Source organism: Oncorhynchus mykiss, chromosome 16, assembly GCF_057628025.1.
Source record: "Oncorhynchus mykiss isolate SJ-2025 chromosome 16, ASM5762802v1, whole genome shotgun sequence".
Taxonomy (NCBI): Eukaryota; Metazoa; Chordata; class Actinopteri; order Salmoniformes; family Salmonidae; genus Oncorhynchus; species Oncorhynchus mykiss.
Window position 1 is genome coordinate 44,955,513 of NC_143037.1, and position 20,443 is coordinate 44,975,955.

The window sequence follows — 20,443 nt, forward strand, 5'->3', positions numbered from 1 at the left end:
AAAAAATAATATTAATGTGAATATCTCCTTCACGATTTGTCCAAATGTACCTGGGGACTTCACACTAAAAGTCTTGAGGTTCAGTCACACTTCAAGTGATCCATCTGAAATATTGCATACACTGCTGCCATCTTGTGGACACTATCGGAATTACAACCAGGGTGATGGTTATTACTGTGACCTTTCTCTTGCATTTCAAAGATGGTGGTAAAAAAAACACTGGTTGTTTTTTTCTTTGTATTTTCTTCTACCAGATCTATTGTGTTATATTCTCCTACATTCACATTTCCACAAACTTCAAAGTGTTTCCTTTCAAATGGTACCAAGAATATGCATATCCTTGCTTCAGGGCCTGAGCTACAGGCAGTTAGATTTGGGTATGTCATTTAGGTGAAAATTGAAAAAAGGAGGCTATAAAAAAAAGCTAATTTTGGTAAGATTTAGATATGTGCATACTAGCTATCCTTAGGCAACAACATTTTGAAGGGAAAAAAGTGGACAATTTACGTTGTTATTTGCGCCACTATAAGAGCAAAACGCCCCTGTCTATGGGGCAAAATGCCCCCTAAAGATTCGTGTGTTAAATCAATTTTAAACGTTTTATATGTTAAGGAAATATTTCAATCTGAGAGCAGCACTCCATTTATTTCGATCCTGTCAGTATTGACACATGGTCCAACAACGACCGTTTTCTCTGCCTACATCTTTCGGTCGTTGTAGGAAAGATCACTAAAAGCCTAAATTCCACCGATATCGGGAAACCGGGCCCAGAACAGAACACAATACAATAATACGCCTGAAACACAAGACGGTGTTTGATTGGCTGTGGGGTGGCTAACTCCATTTTGGAAACAGCTGTTTGAGAAGTACCCTTCCCTCATTGTTTCCCTGAGGTTCCCAGAGAAACATCCCGCTTTCGGATACTTTTTTATCACTAATCCAGACCAACGTCCTTATAAGATTTACACTACGTGTTGCAGATGATCCCGGAAACTTAATTGGTGTTTGATCCGATTGTAACAAGTAGATAAGAAAGGCTTGCGAATCAAGGTTAGTAATGTGTATTTTGGTTACAGTATAACACATTGTTGTGAAAATGATTGTAGCGGCACGACCTCGGCCGATGTGCTTTTAGACTAAGAGCAATTAGCCTACAATTCTTATGTTGATGCAGGCCGTGTGTTCGTCAAAGTGGCCAGCATTTGGGGATTTGAGGGACGTTTTATTTGTTTCTTTGCTCATTGGAGTTCCTATCTATAGCGGCTATATTATCTGACCCGAAAGTACTGTCGTCTGGTGAAATAGATAGCCTATCAATGCCTATTATTTTCTCAGTATTCTGGGCGATTGATGTACTCGTCCAATATTTCAACATTCGATTCAGTTTTGCGTATTGCGCACCATAATCAGGTAAACACATAAGTAAGTTCAGCTTTCAGCACCAATAAACTGATCCTGTACAATGACAGTTTCAAAAGAATGGGCGTTTTCACACTTGGGCCCCTATCAGCCAATTTGTTTGAAGTCAGTGCAGTTCGAGTCATGTTTTGTGTGCAGTATGAACATTCCAAAGGAACTTCGAAAAAAACGTGTGCTGTTTTGGGATATTGGTTAGCGACTGTCAAGGATGCACAGAAATTACGAAATATATGTGTCGTTTTGATACATTAAGACATTCAGATTATTAGTTTGCTATATGTTAAGCGAGCTTCATAAACTGTTTATTCGATTGTGGGGTTTGAATAGTGTGAGAAGACGACAACATATTTGGTGAGAGTCACAAAATAGCGTACAAAATAAAGGTAATTGCTATCTGGGATTCCTGGGACCCCATTGAAGTTGACAGTTTAAATGGTTAAGGTAAAGGAACCTAGGAAGAAACCTAGAGGAACCAGGCTCTGAGGGGTGGCCAGTCCTCTTCTGGCTGTGCCGGGTGGAGATTTAGTACATGGGCATTACGGCCAGATTGTTCTTCAAGATGTTCAAACTTTCATACATGGCCAGCAGGGTCAAATAATAAGCGCCATCTATTTGCTTCCAAAATGTAAGTAGGTATATCTAGCTGTCCGATAACACGTTCTGACGGAATGGCCTGTCCTGCATTGAGTGAATGTTGGAAAAAGATATTGGTTCCTTTCTAAACATAGTGAATGCAAAGGGGACTCAGACCACAAAATGGTGAAGTAAACTGGGAAAAGAGTTGAGTCCTCTTTCAAAGGCAAGGGCAGCATCGATGCAAAGAGAACAGAGTTTTTATTATTTTATTATTATTTTTGTTTACCCCAAGAGTTCACTTTAAAGAGGATTGCTATTGGTGTTTTCACATAGTCCTATTTAAAATAACCATTCTCAACAAATACCCTCTGTTAAGATCATGATCATCACATTTGCATATGCAGTTTACAATTTGCCTTGACAGGGGGATTTCTTGTGAACAGGTACTGCTGTAACTGGTTATCTGTATGAACACATGATTATCATTTGGGTGTGTTGGTGTAAATGGAGATGTTGCCTATTGACCCAGTAGTAGATGAAGGGGGGCCCCAGTGGACCTGGGGTGTATTAATTAGTGCGAACTGTAACCAAAAACAATAATTTCTTAGTGGACAAGTTCACTTCTCGTTTGGTTTCTAGTGGATACACCCTCTGCATGTTTCTGGTAGAAAAATATAGCCCTCTTGCTTTGGTCAATGTTCCCTCTTGGTCCTGTAGGGATGCCATGTGTATTAGCAGGGTTTTTGTTCCAAGGCCAGCAGCACAATCACTTGATAAACAAGACCATTAGCTGAATCAGATGATATGAACTTGGACAAAAGCCTGCACACACCTTTAAGACCAGGGGTGAAAAGCATGAGTCATTTTCTATCTTTCAGATGCAGTTAAGGCTTCATGGATCAACAATAATGCTAATGTACTGTAAGCCTGTACTGTGTATCTGCAGTAGCACCAGCAGAACCACTCTCTTCTTTCTTTTACAACTCCCACTTCAGCTAATGGATGTCATATCTGTGTGTATGTTGATAGCTGCCAAGGTAACAATAACATTATTAGCCAGGAAAAATTCAGATTGAATCCACTGTAGAGTAGGCCTACTCTGGGCGAGTGTAAAGTACTGTGTGTGTGTTTTGTTGGGTTGTTGTGTATGGTTGTTTATCGTTTTGGGTGTGGTGGCCATCACTTTCTTCCCTCAGGAAGTACATTATTTTAGTCTCTGGTGTAAATCTGGTTACGTGGGCGATCCCACGCCAGGATAGGCTTATTTTTGGTGTCTCTGGTTGTTCTGGCAATTCTCACAGAGGAACCTAATTGGGAGGAAGGATGTGTTACGTACTTTTTACATTTGTGTCACAGTGTTTGAGAAAATCATGATGAAAGTGGCCATTTTAGACCCTTTTAGAGCTATACATGCAAGACCCTATGATCTGTGAACTGTACATGATACAGACAACATCTTGGTGTCATTATACTCCTTATCGTGTGCTCTCAAATATGGAGTATGTCCAGATTCTTAAATAACAATTTTCACATACATTTTTTCAACATTAAACATTCATATTACTATCGGAAAAGTACCTTTTTTAGACATTGTTTGGAACAAAATACTCTTTAGACATGTTACATTTCCATAGTGGGCTCTCAGGTACTATTAAAGATATTCTATGTATAAAATATGTCATACATCACTGGTCAAAAGTTTTAGAATACCTACTCATTCAAGGGTTTTTCTTTATTTTCACTATTTCCTACATTGTAGAATATTAGTGAAGACATCAAAACTATGAAACAACACTTATGGAATCATGTCGTAACCAAAAAAGTGTTAAACAAATCTAAATATATTTGAGATTCTTCAAATAGCCACCCTTTGCCTTGATGACAGCTTTGCACACTTGGCATTCTCTCAACTAGCTTCACCTGGAATGCTTTTCCAACATTCTAGGAGTTCTCACATATGCTGAGCACTTCTTGGCTGCTTTTCCTTTCCACTTTGCGGTCCGACTCATCCCAAACTATCTCAATTTGGTTGGTCGGGGGATTGTGGAGGCCAGGTCATCTGATGCAGTACTCCATCACTCTCCTTCTTGGACAAATAGCCCTTACATAGCCTGGAGGTGTGTTGGGTCATTGTCCTGTTGAAAAACAAATGATAGTCCCACTAAGCCCAATCCAGTTGGGATGGCGTATTGCTGCAGAATGCTGTGGTGTGCCTTGAATTCAAAATAAATCACAGACAGTGTCACCAGCAAAGCACCCACACTGCGTCTCACAAAGACATGGTTGGCACCAAAAATCTTCAATTTGGACTCCAGAACAAAGGACAAATTTCAACCGGTCTAACGTCCATTGTTCTTGTTTCTTGGCCCAAGCAAGTCTCCTTCTTATTGGTGTCCTTTAGTAGTGGTTTCTTTGCAGCAATTCTACCGTGAACGCCTGACTCACACAGTCTCCTCTGAACAGTTGATGTTGAGATGTCTGTTACTTGAACTCTGAAGCATTTCTTTGGGCTGCAATTTCTGAGGCTGGTAACTCTCTAATGAACTTATTGTTTGCAGCAGAGGTAACTCTGGCTCCTCCATTCCTGTGGCGATCCTCAGGAGAGCGATTGATGGTTTTTGCGACTGCACTTGAAGAAGCTTTCGAAGTTCTTAAAATGTTCCGTATTGACTGACCTTCATGTCTTAAAGTAATGATGGACTCGTTTCTCTTTGCTTATTTGATCTGTTCTTGCCATAATATGTACTTGGTCTTTTACCATATAGGGCTATCTTCTGTATACCCCCCCACCTTGTCACAACTAGAGGTCGACTTCAAGCTTTCATAACAAATTTGAAATCTGTATTTTTGGACACCGATTTGGCAGATTATTTTTTATTTATTTATTTTTTACACCTTTATTTAATCTTTATTTAACTAGGCAAGTCAGTTAAGAACACATTCTTATTTTCAATGGCGGCCTAGGAACGGTGGGTTAACTGCCTTGTTCAGGGGCAGAACGACAGATTTTTACCTTGTCAGCTCGGGGATCCAATCTTGCAACCTTAGTTAACTAGTCCAACGCTTACAACCACCTGCCTCTCGTTGCACTCCATGAGGAGCCTGCCTGTTACGCGAATGCAGTAAGCCAAGGTAAGTTGTTAGCCAGCATTAAACGTATCTTATAAAAAACAATCAATCAATCAATCATAATCACTAGTTAACTACACATGGTTGATGATATTACTAGTTTATCTAGCGTATCCTGCGTTGCATATAATCGATCCGGTGCGTATTCGTGAAAAAGGACTGTCGTTGCTCCAATGTGTACCTAACCATAAACATCAATGCCTTTCTTAAAATCAATACACAAGTATATCTTTTTAAACCTGCATATTTAGCTAAAATAAATCCAGGTTAGCAGGCAATATTAACAAGGTGAAATTGTGTCACTTCTCTTGCGTTCATTTCATGCAGAGTCAGGGTATATGCAACAGTTTGGGCCACCTAATTTGCCAGAATATTACGGAATTATGACATAACATTGAAGGTTGTGCAATGTAACAGGAATATTTAGACTTATGGATGCCACCCGTTAGATAAAATACGGAACGGTTCCGTATTTCACTGAAAGAATAAACGTCTTGTTTTCGAGATGATAGTTTCCGGATTTGACCATATTAATGACCTAAGGCTCGTATTTCTGTGTTATTATGTTATAATTAAGTCTATGATTTGATAGAGCAGTCTGACTGAGCGATGGTAGGCAGCAGCAGGCTCGTAAGCATTCATTCAAACAGCACTTTTGTGTGTTTTGCCAGCAGCTCTTTGCTGTGCTTCAAGCATTGCGCTGTTTATGACTTCAAGCCTATCAACTCCCGAGATGAGGCTGGAGTAACCGATGTGAAATGGCTAGCTAGTTAGCGGGATGCGCGCTAATAGCGTTTCAAACATCACTTGCTCTGAGACTTGGAGTGGTTGTTCCCCTTGCTCTGCATGGGTAACGCTGCTTCAAGGGTGGCTGTTGTCGATGTGTTCCTGGTTCCAGCCCAGGTAGGAGCGAGGAGAGGGACGGAAGCTATACTGTTACACTGGCAATACTAAAGTGCCTATAAGAACATCCAATAGTCAAAGGTTAATGAAATACAAATGGTATAGAGAGAAATAGTCTTATAATTCCTATAATAACTACAACCTAAAAGTTTTTACCTGGGAATATTGACGACTCATGTTAAAAGGAACCACCAGCTTTCATATGTTCTCATGTTCTGAGCAAGGAACTGAAACGTTAGCTTTCTTACATGGCACATATTGCACTTTTACTTTCTTCTCCAACACTTTGTTTATGCATTATTTAAACAAAATTGAACATGTTTCATTATTTATTTGAGGCTAAACTTATTTTATTGATATATTATGTTAAGTTCAAATAAGTGGTCATTCAGTATTGTTGTAATTGTCATTATTACAAATATAAAATAAATACAAATCGTCCGATTTAATCGGTATCAGCTTTTTTTGGTCCTCCAATAATCGGTATTGGCGTTGAAAAATCATAATCGGTCGACCTCTAGTCACAACACAACCGATTGGCTCAAACGCATTAAGAAGGAAATAAATTCCACAAATTAACTTTTAACAAGGCCGACCTGTTAATTGAAATGCATTCCAGAAAGACTACCTCATGAAGCTGGTTGAGAGAATACCAAGAGTGTGGAAAGCAGTCATCAAGGCAAAGGGTGGCTATTTGAAGAATCTCAAATATATTTTGATTTAACACTTTTTTCTTTTGGTTTCTACTTGATTCCATATGTTATTTCATAGTTTTGATGTCTTCACTATTATTCTACAATGTAGGAAATAGTAAAAATAAAGAAAAACCCTTGAATGAGTAGGTGTTCTAAAACTTTTGACTGGTAGTGTATGTCATTAACCAATCACAGCCCTCCTTTTAGTAGTGTACATTCAGCAAATCACCAGCAGAGTTCTCTTTGAATCCATTTTTCCATTCACTATGTTTGTGGTGCTCATAATTTATTTTACCTTCAAAATTACTTGTGAGCCCTCTCTGAAAATGTGATGGACTTGTAGAGCATATGCTCTGTAGTTAGACCAGGCTGGAGGACATTTGGTTGTGTGTCAGTTTTTAGCTCCTTCACTTTCTCATGACCAAATGACTGGCAGGAAGTTAAATGTATTTTACTGCACAAAGACATCATATATACGCGTACACACACACACCTCGTCTGTAGACCAGACTTAAGATTTGTCCGAATGTGCTTGTTTGCTGCTTCTTAAGTCTCTAACTTAATCGTGGCATTACTTTAGTTAAGTTGAGTCATGATTTTCATATTACACATCACTTTGTGTTTTCAAACTTTTTCAGGAAGTCTAGATGCTAATTGGTTTAGCAAAATAACTACGTAGGCTTAGTCATTAAGAACATGTAAAGGGTTGGTTAGTTAGTTCTAAGTGGGTATGATTGAGGCCCTCTTAGAATAATGCTAATGATTGACTTTAAAAAAATCATTAACATGACTGGGTAACCTGAGTAAATAACTAGCAACTAAGATTACATTTCTCAATAATCTTCATGTACTACATTAGTAGTTATTATAGTGAAGAGCTGGTTTGATTACTTCTAACAAACCATAATGATTACCCAAGTTTGCTGTTTTTCAAGGCTTGCTGCTTACGGGGAATGTTGTGCCTTCACTTCCACCCTCCTCATTCTGTACAAAGCAAAATCGAATCACTGGACATCCACATCCTGGTAGATTTGTTGGAGAGGACAAGGCTGCGGCTGCGAGACCTGGTGCAGCTGTGGATATGTTTTAGCCCTGGTAAGTGATTGAGATGTGTTCAGTTTGGTTGGGGAGGACCTTTACTGAAACAGGTGTTGAAAAAAGCTGCAACCTACTAGTTGTTTTGTGTAGATACCAGTTCAGTCGCTATACACATACATGCATAACAGGGTGTTTTCCAGTATGATCCAATAACAGATTGCCTTATTTGGCCACAACCACAATAATAAACATGCATTCTTTCCTCTCCCCTCTTGTTTATTCTAAGAAGTAAAGCATGGTGGTCCTGTTCAGTCCCATCCTCTTTTTACTTTTTAAGTCTGACGGGGTGGTTTGGAGAAGCCAGTCCATAAACAACTCTGCTAGAGTTGTATGTTAAATATGAGAGCAGAAATATACTTAGTCTGTCACCATGATCCCTTTCTACCACCGTGATAGTGAACAGAGCTAAAGAGACGTCTAAATATTCCCACTCTCTTGACTCCTTCTCAGAGTTATCTGCTTGTCTCGTCTTTGCAATGTCGCCTGTGTTCGGTTTCCCCCCCAAAAAACATCTTAAGGCTAACATGCTGACCAGACCGTGTGCGCCATCGCGCGCAATTTGATTTTGTCCACCCACACCGGACGCGATCAGGACATACGGGTTGAAATATCAAAACAAACTCTGAACCAATTATATTAATTTGGGGACGGGTTGAAAAGTATTAAGCATGTATGGCAATTTAGCTAGCTAGCTTGCTGTAGCTAGCTCATTTGTCCTGGGATATAAACATTGGGTTGTTATTTTACCTAAAATGCACAAGGTCCTCTACTCCGACAATTAATCCACAGATAAAACGGCTTCCAGTCGTCTCTCCTTCCTTCAGGCTTCTTCATATTTTGGACTGTATATGGCGGTTGGCCACCAACTTTCGTGTGTTACCACAACTGACTGGAGTGTGGACCTCAGTTTTTTTTTTTAACCTTTATTTAACTAGGCAAGTCAGTTAAGAAGAATTTCTTATTTACAATGACGGCCTACACCGGCCAAACCCGAATGATGCGGGGCCAATTGTGCGCCGCCCTATTGGACTCCCAATCACGGCCGGTTATGATACAGCCTGGATTCAAACCAGGGTGTCTGTAGTGAAGTCTCTAGCACTAAGATGCAGTGCCTTAGACTGCTGCGCCATTCGGAAACCTCAGTTCATCTTTCAATTACCCACGTGTGTATGTGCAACTAACAACCAATGAGGAGATGGGAGAGGCTGGACTTTCAGCGTGTTGAGCGTCACAAATAGAAACAAATTCTATTTTAGTGCCTGGCCATGCAGACGCTCGTGAGCAGTGTGGGTGCAATGATTAAATAATATGTATGTGTGCATTTTATTTTGCAACGCGAGTGGTGTGGTCAGCATGTAAGTTGACCGTTAGAACCTTTCGTAGGAGCATCATTAAATCTCAGCTGTTTCCCAAAATCATCGGTATTAAAGGGAAATGTCAGTGTTTCAAATTCATCTCCAGCATCACCCCGACATCAACATATGTGAAAATGGAGCGTTCCTATGTTTTGTAGTAAAAAATATAGACGATAAGAGTTTCCAATGACATCGGTGTGCATCCTGTAATTCTAACCAATTATGAGTAGGTATCGCCTGTTAATTGCATACTAATTGCACTACAAAACATAGATGTGTCATTTTCACATGCAGTATGTTGATATTCAGGTAGTGCTGGAAATTATGAATATGAAGTTGACCATTTTTTTAAATTTCCCTTTATCGTTTCACTTGAAAATACTCGTAATCTTACGCCTGCCTCAGGCCACTCATAGAACAGCTGTGCGTCATTAGATGCTTATTTGCCCCCCCCCCCCCGCATCACTTCATACACAGAAGATCTCTGCTAAACATAGAATCACATTTAGCCTTCTCTCTGTGACCTCTAACTTTAGAACCAAGTTGACTACAAACACACAGTTGCCAATGTCTTTGCAATTTATACAAACAAGCGGCATTTAAAGAGAAGCTTCAAATGAAATCCGATATGACTGCATTAAAATAAACGGTATTGGCCTTTTTCAATCATATTGAGATATATTTCATGTTCAATCACTATTTTGCTGCTTGTAGGCTACTGTCTGTAATTTGTCTCTACATTTTTCATGGTGTGTGTAGCCTAACGTGCGCAATGATGTGCCAAATCGGGGATTTTGTGCATTTTTATTGAGTAAGCATTAAAATAAGCCACCTCAATATTTGCAGCCGAAGGTGGCAATATCTCTCTAGGAGCTGATCCGTCATTAGTATTGTGAAATAATTATAATGTTAAGGTAAGTTTTGAATAGAGAAAGCTGATCAGAGAGCAGCACTCCCTTTTCTTTCTGTCCTATCAGTAAGGTAACTTGGGGAAAACTGTCCCCCTTAAGGGAAATGTCTGTTGTCTGACAGGAAAAAAATTGCACATGTCACTATTAATATAGTTTGACATTGTTTTTGTCCAAATCATCCTAAAATATCTGATTGTGTAACTCAATGTTACTTAGATGATTTGGAAAATGCTAATATAGGCACCATTTGACTTGTGTTGATTGCCCTGGGGGCATTTTGCCCCACTGAACAATGTTTTTTATATATATATATATAGATTACATTTTTTTCTCTGACCATGTGGATTATTTATCTTTAAGCTCCCATACTGATATATAAATAAAGATAAATAATCCACATGGTCAGAATTTTTTTTATATATATAAAAATGTTTATGGATCTAATTTATTAGATTATATATATATCCACCTATGACAAAATATTTTATAAATGTACCTCAAAATCGTTTTGTTTGAGTGACTTAAAAAGTTGAGATGAGACATTTTTAGTTGAACAAGACTAGTGAAAAATAATTGGTAACAAAGTGGTTTCTGCTGTTGAAGGGAAGATGCGTCATTAAAACACTCCTAAAATTGTTGTCGTGGAAACCCGGGCTCTGCTTGACACCTATACATGTGCATTCAGCTTAAAGTAACAAACGGGGATTATTGGTAAATGTTTGTAAAAAAAAAAAAAACATGTCATACTCAACTTTACTCTTGCACATGTTCAGCATTGTTAGGTAGGCCATATCATATTTCATTTGGCGGAAACAGATCTGTGTTTGTTTAGCAGGCTTAGAAAGATAGCACGATGACATTTACTCTAAAGAAAAGCAGCACAAATTGTACTTTCTGTCACGGTTGTTTTAGTCACTGTTGTTTTAGGAACATTTCTTCAGGAGAACTTCAGAGCTTTTTTCTATTTCATATCAGAAACATTATCTTCTCCAGTGAGTTTCTGATCACATCCAAAATGGCACACTATTTCCCATTATAGTGCACTACTTTTGACCAGAGCCGTATGTGAAATAGATTGCCATTTCAGAAGCACCCCAGTGCCTCACCATATGGGTGTCCTGGCTCGTTAGCTTTTTCCTATAAACTCATTCTGCACCAGAAAAGAGGAGAGTGTAAGTGTTTGTGCCTTTGCTTATCCAACCAGTCTGTCTCAAAAGGACATAAAAAAATGTTTTAATCCCCATTAAACATTTTGATTTACGATGGTAAATCGATGGTGATTTAGCAGCATGGGGGGGGGAGACCAGTTCCGATATGTATGCGGCTTTTCTATGACGTCCAGAGATGAGTGAGTTCTTTGGACTGTTAACATCAGCAGTTTTCCTCTAAAGCTGTTAACACCTGCTTCTGACTCAGCCTCAGCTGTGATTTGTGGCTGTCCTCCACACGCACACACGGACTGGGGAAGCCCCTTGCTGTATAGGTCTGGCAGGCCATGTTGCTACAGTACACTTATAGAGCTCGCCAGCTTGTAGTCCTAAAATAACTGAAGTACATTTGTATTTTCTACCTCTGGTTCGTTGGCTATTCCTGTGGGGGAAATTAATGGGGAAAAGAATAGTGTTTTGGGATATACGCCGAAAATAAGGTCTGAGGTTAACACAGGCTTAGAAGATCTTGTATGTTTCGTTCTATGAGATATCAGTCAGTTAACATGAACTTTTTATGAATTATGAAGCCTTTATGTGCTCAAGCTATTTACTAATTAGTCGCTAACGGCCAAAGATATGGAACTACAACATTAGTAGCGTCATTTTTCACGTTACAACGCGGACCACACAAACTAGTCTACGCTACACTAGTCTGACAAAAAGCTAGTTAGTTTAGTTAGCTTTCTGCTTACCAGCTTGAACGAAAACGCAAGGATAGTATGTTGATTTACTCCAGGCTGCAACCATATCTCTTCAGGGGGAAGGTGCTCGTTTTATCGCTTCCTGAACGATGTTGTCCAGACGAGACATTGGGTCCGTCTGATAAGGCAAGCGACGCCTGTTAGCTAGACGTGAAAGGCATGCAACCAGAATTATAGTTTTATTGTTTAAATGTTAGCACATCGTTAGCGTTTTAATTGTTTAGCTGACGTTAGCCGATAAAGATTATTTTATAGAACTAAACTTATAAGATCTCCTAAGCCTGTGTTTACCACAGGCTTTATTTTAGTCATTTAACCAAAACATCCATTAATTTCCCCATAGGCTTTGGACACTGAGCCAGGGTGGAGTTAGCCTCGGTTAGTGCCTACAAAAATACGCCATTACTGTTGCTCTCTGATCTGACGTGTCTGGCTGACAGGGTGGAGAAGGGTTATAGGGTGACCTACACACGTATCCCTCTAATGTATTCTGGAGAAGAGAATAGAAAAGCTTATTTAATTGTACAGCTCCTTTCTCCTCTCTATTTCCACTCATGGATGACATTCATTCACCAGAGGCACTATACACTTTCTGCTTTTGTGCTGCTTTGCCCTCAAGATGGAAGTCACTTTATTCCATTGTGGTCATGTGGTGTGGTTGCAGTGTGAGAAGACCAACCATTATGTATCTCCACGGGCCCTACATTGTTATAATGCATTAAGCCCGTGGTCCACAGGCACTGATATTGACCTAGCTTTCGGTAGCCTGTAACACACGGAACTAGGCCAACATAGAGAACAGAATGGTCTACTGTAAAGAATGTATTCTACCTGTATTGTGAGACTATTTTATTCTTGTTCATGACCTTATTTTTGCCTTCTGGTTTTGGGCATCGAGGAGGATTCTGAAATGCCTTGAAGAACCTATGAAGCAAGATGAATATTAAACTTTGTGTTAGTTTGACGTCCTCAGGATCTTTGGCCTACTAGGATTTTAAAAGATTCAAAAGGCTGTTTAGATGTTAATTAATGTATGAGTTTCCATGTCAGGCCTGCCATTGGTGTGTTACAGTAGATTATGTTGATTTTTATTCAGTGGGCCTGGGAGCAGCAAGTTTTTCAGGGAAGCTGTGTTAGTTGATTAGGCGCCTTGAGAATATGTGGAAGTTATGAAGGACTTCCTGAGATGTGGTGAGTCATGTGAGGGACGTCGGGTGAAGCCCCAGTGATGTCATCCTCCAGCTGAAGGTCCTAAAGCAGAATGGTTGTGTTGTTTGAAACAGTCCCTTTGAAACAGTAAATTACCAGCTGAACTTGTCCAATAAGATCAAAGATTTTGTTTACTGTTGCAAAATGTTTTGCTACAGCGTGCGCTACTGAACACGAACCAGGCTGCCCACTAGAACTCCACATCCCCTGGGTCTCCTTGTCACTGTTACTCCCTCAGAGCACTGCTCAGCTCACCCCACCACTTATTGCCAACACACAATGATCCAAATGATCGTTCAAGAAATGCTAATTGGATATTGCCAATCAACATGGTTTCTTCAGCATCAAAAGAGGGAGAAAACAGATTGCATTAAGTAGTGTATTATCCCTTAATGATAGGCTAGATCTGTAGCTATGGGAACGATTTGGATAGATTTACATAGGGATTTACATAGTGCGCCACAGGGAGCAATGAGGGCAACTGCAGTTGTGAGGTTCTGAAAAAGCCCTTAGTTACTCTTCTAAATTAAACTTGGCAAAGATGTTGGAGCCTAAGCCTCCCTGTGTCAGTCAGGGAATTTGTTACTTCACAAATGCAAACTGCTGCAAGTTCTCCCTCAACTCACACCAGGCTATCTTTCTGATTTAACTTTTATACTTCTCACTACTACCAGGGGAAATTAAAGCGCTGTGTAGAACAACAATGCTAACCCTGTTGCTGGAGGAAATACAACTCAGTGTTGTGGAATGGGCTGGTAGTCAACACAGGCAGGCAGTAGCTGCTGACAGAATGAGAACGGCCAGCACCCAGACTCCCAGTGTATCGGTGAAGCCCTGGCTCCGAGGAGGGGAAGGAGAGAGCCTCGATGGACTGCTGTCTGCTTTACACACACTGAGTTTGGAGTTCTAAAACTGGAGTTTGTGGTGCAGTGGTTAAGGGCACTGTACTGCAGCGCCAGCTGTGCCACCAGAGACTCTGGGTTCGCGCCCAGGCTCTGTCGTAACCGGCCGCGACCGGGAGGTCCGTGGGGCGAGGCACAATTGGCCTAGCGTCGTCCGGGTTAGGGAGGGCTTGGCCGGTAGGGATATCCTTGTCTCATCACGCACCAGCGACTCCTGTGGCGGGCCGGCGCAGTGCACGCTAACCAAGGTTGCCGGGTGCACAGTGTTTCCTCCGACACATTGGTGCGGCTGGCTTCCGGGTTGGATGCGCGCTGTGTTACGAAGCAGTGCGGCTTGGTTGGGTTGTGTATTGGAGGACGCATGACTTTCAACCTTCGTCTCTCCCGAGCCCGTACGGGTAAAATTCAAAAACAAAATTATTATTATTTTTTTTTCAGATTATTTTTGGTAAATTGGTATCTTTTTCTGTCTGAAAATTCTGAATGAATGTGGTTTGATTATAAAGGCTTTTTGGTGTTTGGCTGGACTTGGCATTCCTGTTTTAACAGGAATATTAGGGAAGTTGAGTGTCCTACTCAGCCTGTTGCACATGGTTTCCTATGGTTTCTCATCCCAATATCAGCAAATCATACCCTTTGTTCTGCTATTTAAAAGGGAAGGGCTCTTGTTTTGATCATTGTTATAGTCTAGCTAACATGTTTAGCCTATAATAATTACACCTTAATTTATTTTTTCTCCTTTACTCCTGCTTAAATATAATGAACAGATCCCCAAAGCAACCAGGCAGGAGCTAAGAATAGTCACAGAAGATTAGCTTGTTGCTATGAGAGAGTTGGATTAAGTCATGTGTAGCCTAGGCCTTCTCCCCTCTACTCAATAAATGCAGTGAAATAGTTGACGGACTTGAAATTGGGCAGGAGACTGCCCTAATGGGGTTTAGAAGACAGCGAGGCGGCTTTTCTTTGTGCAGGTTATTGCAGGTAATGTAGAGTTTATTACAGTGATCAGGCTTAAAAGGCTCCGGTGTGATTGGACCAGCATCTCTCCCTATAGGCCAGTGAAAGCACTATGGCCATTCTGCTGACTCATATCCATTCGGTTCCCTGGCTGATCTCACAGGCTACAATAACATCGGCTAAATATGTGTATGTGACCAATACAATTTCATTTAATTTGTTGATGATTATTGGTGCATGTGTGTGGTGGTGGTCCTATTACATCATGTTGTCTTGTCGGTGATGTTCATATACTGTAAACAAAGCCCTTTATTCAATCAAGAGCCTTCTCTCGCTCCAGCCTGGTTTCAAAGACGTAGCATAGTAAACGTAAACCCAGGACACTCAGACTGTATGTTACGTTTGGTAAGGGAAAGGGGGATACCTAGTCAGTTGTACAACTGAATGCCTTCAACTGAAATGTGTCTTGCATTTAACCGAACCCCTTTGAATCAGAGAGATGCAGGGGGCTGCCTTGATCGACATCCACGGCGCCCGGGGAACAGTGGGTTAACTGCTTTTCTCAGGTGCAGAATGCTAGATTTTGGCCTTGTCAGCTCGGGGATTCGACTAAGGTTACTTAAGGCCAAAACGAAAGTACGGTTGGTTGGCCGTATAACGCCAACATCTAGCAACCCAAACATTGCGTGTTCAAATCTCATCACAAACAACTTTAGCATTTTGTCTAATTAGCAACTTTGCAACAACTTCATCTTACTTTTTTAGTTATGTCGCAACTACTTAGCGTGTTAGCTAACTCTTCCCGTAACCTTAACCCTTTTACCTAACTCCTAATCTTAACCCCTAACCCAGCTAATGTTTGCCACCTAGCTAACAGCTTTAGCCACAACAAATTGGAATTCGTAACATATCATACGTTTAGCAAGTTTTGTAACATATTGTACACATTGCAATTCGTAACAAATACCATACGAAATGAACATCCACAAATTAATATATGCCATGCAAAATGTAACATGTACCAATTAGTCTCTCGGCTTTACGTTTACTATGTTACATCTACCCCTGATTCCAGGTTGCTCTCTCCCCCTCTCACAAATTCAACTAGTGATGTATTGTAAATGGAGCCAATGAAAGCTCCGCCTCTTGTTCCGAGAATCATAGCTTCCTCAGAGATTCACAGAACATTGTAAACACACATTAGTGTCTTGCAGTAGAGCGAGCACTGAGCTAAACTAACAGATCACACTGACTGTACTGCACTCTACAGTATTCGTTTCCCGTAGAGAGTTAAGGTCTTTTGTCTGGGCTGAAAGCACACATTTGACCTCTGGTAATGTTAAAAGCTGCAGCTGGGTACAGTTTCCTCTCCTCCCCTGCTCTACCCTTTCAGGACATAAAGAGAGCCCTTTAGGCTAATGTATTGAGTTACCATTGTGACTTTTAAACTGTGGCACTGGGAAAACAAACGGTTAAGCCATAGACTACAGTAAAAGTGAAGTGGCGAACTGAGGTAGAACTTGGTTACAGTAACAAACTGCTTGCCTCAAGCAGACAGTGCCATGCATTATAATAACACGTCTATGTATACTCTATGTAGATTATGCGCACACACACACACACACACACACACACACACACACACACACACACACACACACACACACACACACACACACACACACACACACACACAGTATTTTCAATGAGATGCTGCAGCCTTCTTAAGCCTCCACAGCAGCGTTGGAACAGAGCAGAGTAAATGTGCTAAAGATCAGAACATCCCTCCATGGAAACCAGCTTGTTAATGATCGTGTGTGTGTGAGGCTGAAAAGCAGCATGTGTGGGTAAGTCCTCATGAGACCACAAAAATGGCAATTAGATAAAGGTCCCAAATGCTGTTGTGAGGCAGACAACAACGGAACATCTTTCACCGAGAAAGTGCTGTTTTCTAATGTTGATCTAAGGTACATTTTAAACACAATTTCTGTCTGCAGAGAAAATAGATTAGAGGAGGTATTTAGTTTTATTTTTGGATGTTTTTTGTGAGAAGCATGGTCATGGTACTAGCTGATGGGTGGATGATGAGTGCTCTGGATCAGCCCAGGGAAGCCCTACACTCAGTGACATTTCCTGGGGTGCTGTCCTCTCCTGGAGGGGAGGACGGATAAAACCTTTCAGACCATGACAATTTGACTAATAAGGTCACCGGTCCACCCATCACAGAGTGTTGACTTGAATGCAAATGTCTGTTCTAGTAATCTAATTCTATGCGGCTCTCTCTCTCTCTCCCCTGCAGCTCATTCCTCTTTTTTCAAGCAGCACAGACACAGCTGCCCTTGCCCCATACCGACGGACACTGGGTAATTATAATATTTATAATATCTGTAGAGAGGAAGCCGTTCTGAATGAGTTCCTCTGAGTGATACTAAAGGAATGTGAGTGGAGTGTTTGACAACCACCCGACCCAGGGTTACTGTGTCACTGCTAAAATGGAAGGAGAGAAGGCTGTTGCTGCCAACTTAGTTTTTCTCCAGGAATTCTTCAGGGTTCAATGTTTTGTTGAATCCGTTGACACGTTGTTGTTTTTTGGCAGGCAAAGTTGCTTATTTGTGGCGACCTGACCTTGACTATCAAACTATGTAGAACTTTGTTATGCTCGAGATTGACATTCAGCTCTCTTATCAACTCTTTGTAATGCTGTTTTGAGTGTCACTACAAGGCTCTTGACCATAGGCCAACCATGGCTGATTCTTAATGGTGGTTGGAGGAGGAGGGAAGTGTGGGAGTAGGAAAGGTCCACTCGTCCGGCTGCCTGTAATTGTCAGACACACCGGGCCAACAAATTCATAGCTTGGAGTCCACATTTTTTTTGCTACATGTCACAGTTGTTTCAAATGGTGGGTGCAGCGTTCAGTCTGGTTTAACCAGCTCATAGATTCAGTCTCCATCTCTTTTCCAGAGGAAAGGCCCTTACTTCGAAAAGTAGATGATTGTCTTTTCTTTCTGGAGCAGCTTATTTTTCTCCTCCACCCTCCTTTTCTCCTAGGAACCACCAGTTGTACAGTGTTGTAGTCCCTGGCAGGATCCATGACCCAATTTAATATGGGCTAAGAAGAAAAAGACCGAGCAGGGAGGAATCGATAGCTGAGCTCAATACGCTCTTTACTTGAACTCATTATTTTCTTTTTTTCTCTCCCCCGGCCGACCTCCGCCCTTTTTGAATGGCTTTATAAGCACAGTCAGACACTTTGGTTCATATTGATCACTTCTCGTGTTTTTACTTCAATAAAAGCTCCTTATTTCCTATAAAGAGGAACTTCCTGCAAGCTTGCATTGTTTGTGTGAGTAGTTTTTAGACGGCCGAAGTGAGTGATGGGCTTGAAGGTTTGAGTCTCAGATCAGCGCTCCTGTTTTTTTGTTTTTGTAATTAGGTTGGTGAGTTAACACTGACACCAGCTCCATTAGCCCCTGTGCAGAAATACAAATGGCAATAATGAACTCCTTCACTGTTGCTACAGAATGGCACAGACCTGTATGGCTCAACATTGACAGAGTCATACCCCTCAGACTAGTGTGTCAACCAGAACCAAACTGTTTATTTTCCGTTTTTACACAGTTCCAGCTGCTATGGTGGATGCATAACCAGGCTACTACCGTGTTTGGCACAGTAGTAGGACTTTGAAAAGCCCAAGTGTGTATTGATGTCCTTTGCATCATCTGTGTTCTCTCTCTCATTCCCACTTTATCCATCCCTCTCTCTGCAGGTGTAATGAGGTTTCTGGTCATGGACAGATGATGGATGTGGAGACAACAACGTCGTACTCTGACTTCATCAATTGTGATCGTACAGGCCGCAGGAACGCAGTACCTGACATCCAGGGACAGGGGGCAGCAGCCAGCACCAGTGAATTAACCAAAGGCATGGAAGGGATGGACCTGAAGGCTGCAGGTGAGCGTATATGCTATATAACCAGGAGGTGTCTTTATGGTTTATGATTTTATTAGGATCCCCGTTAGCCGACGCCAATGGCGACAGCTAGTCTTCCTGGGGTCCAACATATAATGAAAAATACATTAGACAAAAAGACTTTACAATTGACATACCTGTAAAACATGAACATAGATATTAGACTTATAGGGTGCATTCGGAAAGTATTCAGACCTCGTCCCCTTTTCCACATTTTGTGACGTTACAGCCTTATTCTAAAATTGCAATACCCCATAATGACAAAAAGTGTTTTAGAATTTTGCACATGTATTATTATTTTTTAAACGATACCTTATTTGCTGTTCACTTGCGCCATATGAAACAGTTTATGTGGAAAAATATCCTTTGTGGTTGCTGTTTTTTTTTAATGGACCATGTTTCCTCTGTCTTTCAGAAGGAGAGACTGGTGCATCACCAGCCCCTGAGGGTGAAGGGTCAACCAGCCAAGAGGCCCAGGGAGTCAAGGGCCCATCGTAAACCACCTCACAGGAGAGGAGAGAGGGACACAGACAGGAAGGGACAGCAGGAGACACGGAGAGAGGGAAATCTACTGGTTGTCCTGCCTGCCTGAATCCTACTCCTCAACAGCAATGACATAATCTCTCACTGTGTAGCTCTGATGGAGCTTTGCTGGTCCAGTTGCATGATACTTCCTCTCCTTTATCAATTGGCATTGTGGGAAATGGAGTTGACAGAACTTGACAGTTGACAAGTAGGACTACATCTGATCCTGGCCTATAGTTGCTGCTGGAATACAGTGGTAAAGGAAATGTTCTCATATCACTATGAGAAAGCACAGAACTTTGGACCTAACTCCCATCAAGAAGAAGAGCTATACAGAATCTATAATCATTTGTTACTCCTTTTGTTATGTGTACGTTTGTGGCCCAGTTAAACATGTTTCTTAGTTTACCCTTTCTTTTACAAGAACACATGAAGTTGCAATTACAATGTACTGTAATGGAGGTCATATTTATTTCAAATGGTTCTCTGATATCTTTGTAATTGGAATTTCTTTGTGCAATAAAATGTGTAAGTGCTAGGCTATATGGAATTGTTTTAACAAAAAAAAATGTAATTTGTCTTTACTGCTAATAGCCCATACAAACTCATTGAATTACAGATTCACTACAAGGAACAACAGAACAAACTTCCTTTAGATTTTTTTTGGGGGGACTGAAGTGCCTATCCTATATCTGAGAGAGATGAAATATATATTTTAAAATATAATTTTTACATTGTATTTAACCCCTTATTTTGGGCACTAAACAGTCTCCATATATACTTCCATTCATTTTTTTCAACTGGTACTTAGGGACCTTCAGACAAGTCTTGTGTGCATCCTAGAACAAAACAACCGACATGTTCGTGAGAGTCTCACCTTTT

The 20,443-nt window shown here is 40.9% G+C and overlaps 1 protein-coding gene across 4 annotated transcripts; it reads left to right on the forward strand.

The window, feature by feature from the left end:
• Positions 1 to 641: 641 nt before the first annotated feature.
• LOC110492034 (cAMP-dependent protein kinase inhibitor gamma) lies at positions 642 to 20,195 on the forward strand. Of its 4 annotated transcripts, XM_021566000.3 has the most exons (5): positions 780 to 1,050; positions 7,658 to 7,817; positions 17,366 to 17,429; positions 18,834 to 19,018; positions 19,452 to 20,195. In XM_021566000.3, the coding sequence occupies exons 2-5, from the start codon at positions 7,676 to 7,678 to the stop codon at positions 19,532 to 19,534; spliced, it is 474 nt and encodes a 157-aa protein (XP_021421675.2). In that variant the 5' UTR covers positions 780 to 1,050; positions 7,658 to 7,675; the 3' UTR covers positions 19,535 to 20,195. The 4 variants fall into 4 exon arrangements, with proteins under 4 accessions (XP_021421677.1, XP_090058991.1, XP_021421675.2 ...); XM_021566002.3 differs by lacking the exon at positions 7,658 to 7,817 and having other exon boundaries at positions 642 to 1,050; XM_090202864.1 differs by lacking the exons at positions 780 to 1,050; positions 7,658 to 7,817 and adding an exon at positions 13,944 to 14,507.
• The last annotated feature ends 248 nt before the right edge of the window (positions 20,196 to 20,443 follow it).